The 6,648-nt window shown below is 40.2% G+C and overlaps 1 protein-coding gene across 1 annotated transcript; it reads right to left on the reverse strand.

Moving 5' to 3' along the window:
- Positions 1-330: 330 nt before the first annotated feature.
- Positions 331-4,241, reverse strand: LOC118488894. The gene is made up of 3 exons (XM_035986311.1): positions 3,972-4,241; positions 791-872; positions 331-692 (listed from the first exon to the last, which is right to left on the reverse strand). The coding sequence occupies exons 1-3, from the start codon at positions 4,239-4,241 to the stop codon at positions 331-333; spliced, it is 714 nt and encodes a 237-aa protein (XP_035842204.1).
- Positions 4,242-6,648: the final 2,407 nt, after the last annotated feature.

The following is a 6,648-nucleotide window of genomic DNA, read 5'->3' on the forward strand; positions in this document are numbered from 1 at the left end:
ACCATCCACAAGGTAATAACCTCGCCTGTATTCCACCCCCGAAACCATAAAACAGGTGTCTGGACCTGTTCCTGCTATTACATCGTCAAATATATGTGACTGGTAGATGACGTTAAGGTCGTTTAGTGAACCAGACAGACAAAAAAAATGCCAAATCCAGAGATCCTGTGACGCAACAGCCTCTAGAACTATAGTTGGATGACCATGATCGCCCCGAGTATATTGACCTTGCAAGGCAGTAGGGCAGTTCTGCCACGGCCAGTGCATGCAATCAATGCTCCCGAGCATTCCTAAAAAACCGTGTCTTTGTTTGTGTGCTTGATATAATTTTTAGACGTCGTTTGCGTTTGATTTCTGTATATATTTCTCGCTATATAACTTCACGGTCCATTCGCAAAACCTGTGCAAACATTCACGTGCAGTTCTTTCGGACATCCTTAAATACTCGTCCAATGAATCGGGTGCCGTCCCATATGCCAGTTGGCGAATGGCCGACGTACATTTCTGTAAAGTGGTGAATCCCCTACGGCCCCTAGCGTCGTATCGTAGTGTGAAAAACAGATCAGACTGCGCCAAGTCCTCTGCGATACGTAAGAACAGTTGACGACTCATTCGAAACCGACATCGAAACATCGCGTCCGTGTACACAGGTTCATCGGCAAAATAATCGGCCACTAAATTATCACGGCCGGCTATATATTAACAACGAAAAATAAATTAAATTCATTATTAACACTGTAAAAAATTAAATATATTATTAAATTTAAATAAAGATACACTAAAAAAATACCTTCTCGGTCTCGGTTTAAGGTCGTTGCCCTAGTTTGCGGTTGTGACGACGTTTCTGCCTCTTCGTCCTCCTCCATGATCATCTGCGTTGCGTGCATAATAAAGTTTGCAAAAAATTATTCGCCCTCACCCGAAGATGACGAGCACCACGATGAAAAAGAAGAAGACATGCCTTATGATGGTGTATAAAAATATGAGAGAGATTGGAAAGATTTTGGGTTAAAAGTGGGAGAATAAATGGTGTATATTTATAAAGTGGGATTGAGAAAAATAACTTTTTTTACAACGGCTACATTCCAACGTTCAATTTTTTTGTCATTTTGTGTGCGTCCCATCGTCTCCCTTGGCCGATCTTGACGACGCCGAAAGTGTGGAAATGGTGTTGAGGCTTGTCGCCGCCCCACGACGTCTCGGGACGAGCCACACACCGAGTGATCTTAGATTCCACCAATCATTCATTACCACCTAAACTTTTATATTCAACTACCATAAAAACACCTTTATTACCGACAAAATTCTTTTAAATGACTCTAAAACCTTTTTTTCTTTTCCTTAAATAAATAAATTAGATATTCACTGCACTCTTTGACACTGGTAAATTAGAAGATTTTTGCTCATGGTTGATACTATTTTGTGCAAGGTAAAAAGTTAAAAAAAAAAAAAATAAAAACATTGTCCTTAACAAGTCAATGCCTACATTTGGGGAAAGTGTCACGACCCTAGCCCCGGTTTGACCCGCTCAAGAGCCGCGGGACAGGAATCCTGTGTTATTTAATAAATGCAACAGCAGAAGACTTTATCAGGATCATTTTAATACTTGAAATGCCCGTTTAATTTATTATATAATTTAGGGATAAAACCCTGTAATTTACAATAAAGTGATTTCACTGGGAAATCTTTATTTTTACAAAACATGTTTCTTTATTTTATTTTGAGCCACTTCCTTAAGCTTGTAGTGCTTCACGGCACTTTTCCTGGATCACAACAGATCACCTGAAACATGTTTGAAAAAGGTTTTGTCAGCGGGAAAATACTAAGTGAATCATTCTTTTTGTTAAAACAGTGTTTAGTTATAATTTACAGTATTAAGAGCGATTACAATGTTTCTGTTTATCAACCATATACCCAAAGTATTTGTCACTCGACCACCTATTGGCTATCTCGTTGTCCAATTGTCTGTGACTGTGGTCATATCACCCCTTGGCTAACTCGTTGTCCAATGGTGACGGTTATCAAGTAATGTATACAAAACCCCACATACCGGCTGTAACTTGGTGATTACAAAGACTTAGTCCCTGTAAGTATAACTTTAAAACTAAACATGATTTTGAAAGCAAATTTGGTAAAAAGAGAATGACTCATATTGCAGATTTATACGGGCAAAGCTTAGCCTATTGATTATCCTGGTAACCTAATTTAAATAACAATGCACACGAACCAGGTTAGTAACTAATACAGCATTTACGACAACTCACGAGATCAAACCCTCACGATAAATGACAAAGTGCAATACTTAAACATCCATCGAATTAACGACGAATGACAAAGTATAAACCCTAATTTGAGCAGCACTTAAACATTCATCGGATAGTTTTAATCGATCGGACATTGAATCATAACAGCGATCGAGTTAATACCCGGTATCGTAGCAGTACCTCACTATATGAATTTATGATTTTGAACAGCCTAACTTCGTTTTTGGAAAGTTTCGTCGACACAGAATGAAAGCCCCTGAGCTAGGCTATTTATAGCCTGAAAATGGGTTTTACGCGGCCCGCGTAAACCCACACATACATCTTACGCGGCCCGCGAGGCCGCCTAGTCTAGGCGTAGGTTTAATTGGTCATGAGTAGGTCCCCAGCTGGTCAACACGTGGCCCCGGAATACTTATCCGGTCAAACTTAAGTTGACGCGGCCCGCGTAAACATACCTTATGGTTTACGCGGCCCGTCTGGAAACCTTAAAACTTATCCGGTTAGTTATCGAGTTGTAGCGGCCCGCGTAAGCCATAGGCTTACCCTTACGCGGCCCGCCTGAAACCCAAATTTTCTTGATTTTTCATGAACAGTAGGGTTTCAAGGTCCGATTTTGTATTTATGGGTTATTTAGGGACATTTTTGAAGATCCTTACATCCTCCCCACCTTAATTAAAATCTCGTCCTCGAGATTTATTGAAATAAGTGAGGATATTTTCGCTTTATCTCTGATTCTAGCTCCCAAGTATATTCAGGTCCTCTTTTTGAATCCCACTTGACTTTGACCAGCACTAGTCTTTTGTGCTTGAGAAATTTGACTTTTCTGTCTTCTATCTGCAGTGGCCTCTCTACAAATTTTAACCTTTCATTTACCTCTACATCTTGAAGAGGTACTACCAGGGATTCGTCTGATAGACATTTCTTGAGATTGGATACATGAAATACATCATGTACCCCAGCTAGTTCTTCTGGTAGTTGTAAACGACAAGCAACTGGTCCTATTCGTTGAATTACTGGAAATGGTCCTACGTACCTTGGACTCAGCTTTCCTTTCTTACCAAATCGTATGATTCCTTTCCAAGGAGAAACTTTTAAAAGTACCTGTCTCCGACTTGAAACTCTAGCGGCTTGCGGCGATTGTCTGCATAGCTTTTCTGACGATCTCGGGCCGTTTTCAGTCTTTCTTTGATTTGAGTTATCTTGTCAGTGGTTTCTTGCACAATTTCAGGTCCTGATAATTGTCTTTCTCCTATTTCTGCCCAACAAATTGGGGTTCGGCACTTGCGTCCATACAGTGCTTCGAATGGGGCAGCTTCGATACTTGAATGATAACTACTGTTATAGAAGAATTCAATTAAAGGTAGGAGGTCATCCCAATTTCCACCGAAATTAATCACACATGCCCGGAGCATGTCTTCCAGAGTTTGTATTGTTCTTTCACTTTGTCCGTCTGATTGTGGATGATATGCAGTACTTAAATTTAGTCGGGTTCCCATTGCTTTCTGAAAACTAGTCCAGAAATGGGAAGTGAAACGACTAGCTCTATCCGATACAATGGAGAGCGGAACTCCATGTAAGGATACTACTTCTTCTTGTAGGATCAGTTTGACCTCTAGAATGAGTCAATTTGAGCAATACACACTAATTGAGTGGCGGAAACACTCAATCAGAGCAGAATCAGTAAGAAAAAGTAGAAAATAGATGAACTTCAGTCACTGATTCCTCAGCTTCTGCAGAACTATCTGTAGAAACCTTTTCAACAACCTCCGGAATCACTTGATCACCAACCTCAACAACTTCTTCAACCACCACTTCAGAAACTTCATCTACCATCTCAGTAACTACTTCCTCAACCACTTCAGAACCAGAAACAACAACACTCTCAGAAACTACTTCACCGACCTTCTTAGTAACTACCTCATCGATAACCTTCGACTCTGCAACTGTCTCGATAATCTCAACTACCTCAGCTATCATTGCTTGATCATCCTTTCCTGGAATATACTTGTCCCAACTAAACCCAGATGCAACTTTTTCATCATCTTGGTTTACGATAAGTGCCTTCTCTGGTTTGTTCTCAATTTGAGGCCTCTGAACAGCAGGTTGTTGATTTGGTCGATGATATATAGCTTGTCTGTAATAATCGTTTGTAAACGGGTTTTGATGATTCTGCACTTCACGATTGGGACATTCGCGCTTGAAGTGACCTCGTTCTTTGCACTTAAAACAGGTAACCTTTGACTTATCGAACCCTAACTTCTGATCAGGGCCTGATAAACTGCTTCTACCAGTGATCTCCATAAAGCGTTGAGCTCTTCGTACCAGACTCGCCATGCACCACTTTATATCTATCAGTTCAAGTTCTTCCGGATCGATCTGATCGTAATCCTCTTTAGTCATATCGGGATTACCGATCCTTCCAGCTACCAAACCTTCATAAGCTTCCAAACTGATGCCAGTAAAGCAATGTGCTGCTTGGCTGCATTCTCGGTGATCTCATTTACGTTCTTGATGTTGACAGCAATGTTACACTGCACCCCAGATACAAATGCCTGCTGGTTTGACCCTGTAGAACTTTGAGGCGAATTCTATTCTGAAACTTTAACATTTGGTTCAAAGTTGGCAAATGGAGTAGACTGGCTTGACTGATAAGCATTTGATGTAGCACTGGAGGTGTTGTCTGCACTAAAACCGGTCTGAATCTTCGGACTCTGAACATTTGTTGCTGTCGGACTGTTTTTATAATACAATGACACATCTTGCGGCATATTTGCTGGATTCATCTTCTTTATTTTTTCCAGCTCCAGCTCATGAGCTTCTATTTTCTCAATAAACACACTCAAACTGTAATTCACAAAATCTGAACTATTTTTCAACATCATCAGATATGTTCCCCATTCTTCATAGGGAAGTGCATCACATAACTTGTCTATCCACTCCTTGTTCGTTTTCTCAATATTCAACCTTCTCATTTCAACGACTAGATGACAGTATCTCTCAATCAGCTGCTTTGTCGATTCGCCTTTAATTCCAGCGAAGATATCAAATTCTTTCTTTATCAGTGCTTTCTTACTCTTTATCATCGACACACTGCCTTTAAACTTTTGTTCTAAAGCTTGCCATATCGACTGTGCACTATCATCGTGCTGTAGCAGAACTAGAATATCCTCTTTTATCGCTTGCTGCAGAATGCTAACCATCTTCTTCTCTGCTTTAAACTCTATTTGCTCCGCTTCTGTAAGACTTGTGATAGTTTTCAACATATTCAACCCATCCATCGGAGGAACATATTTGCGTTCGATTTTCATCCAGCATTCTAAATGATTAGCCTGCACCCAGTTCTTGAATCTCCCGGACCATCCCGAATACTCGTCTAAACTCATCAACTTTGGCGGCTTCTGCATAGTTCCCAATTCGTTTTCTAAGCTGACGTTTTGCATGATGCTCGCCGGACTTTGAGTAGCACCAACTCCCGAAAACATGTTGTAAAAATCCTGATTATCCATTTCAAACGAATTGTATATTTTCAAACGGACTGTTGATTCAAACGGACTGCTAATGTTCAAACGGTGAAACAGTCTCAAACGACAGATTGTAGTTTACACAACAGTTTCAAACGGACAGTCACTTTTCAAACGATGGGATCAAGTTCAAACGGTGGAATCAGGTTCAAACGGTGGGATCAGGTTCAAACGGTGGGATCAGGTTCAAACGGTGGGTTTCAAACGATAGGATCCATTACAAACGATGGGATCTAATTTCAAACGATGGGATCAACTTTCAAGCGATGGAACCTGATTTTTCAAACGATGGGATACACATTTCAAACGGACACCATATCTTCGTTCAAACGGAAGGTAGTTTTCAGTCAATTTTTCTAATTTTTAGATTGAATCAAGATCTGATATTCACAAGGATTGATTAGTAGATAGTTTTACACACTCTGTCAAAAATTCAGTCCAATTTAACCGGCCAAATGTTCTGTAATCCTTTTCTGAGCTGAAAAACCAACTGATTCAAGTGTAATCACTCACAACTGGCTCTGATTCCAATTGTAGGATCAGTTTGACCTCTAGAATGAGTCAATTTGAGCAATACACACTAATTTAGTGGCGGAAACACTCAATCAGAGTAGAATCAGTTAGAAAAAGTAGAAAATTAGGTGAAGATACGTTGCAGATACTTTAACTACTTGCTTCTCATTCACTTTGACTTGAAAATTTGGCAGAGTAACAGTACACTTCAGATCTGGCCGTTTGGAATGAAAAGCACACAAGCCTATATATAGGCATTCCTGACCATTTGAAATAACACACACCGTTTCAAACGGCCAGCTTACATACCCTTCCGTTTGAAACTCAAACGGACTAGTTTCAAACGGACA

Source organism: Helianthus annuus, chromosome 17 (assembly GCF_002127325.2).
Source record: "Helianthus annuus cultivar XRQ/B chromosome 17, HanXRQr2.0-SUNRISE, whole genome shotgun sequence".
NCBI classification, from domain to species: domain Eukaryota; kingdom Viridiplantae; phylum Streptophyta; class Magnoliopsida; order Asterales; family Asteraceae; genus Helianthus; species Helianthus annuus.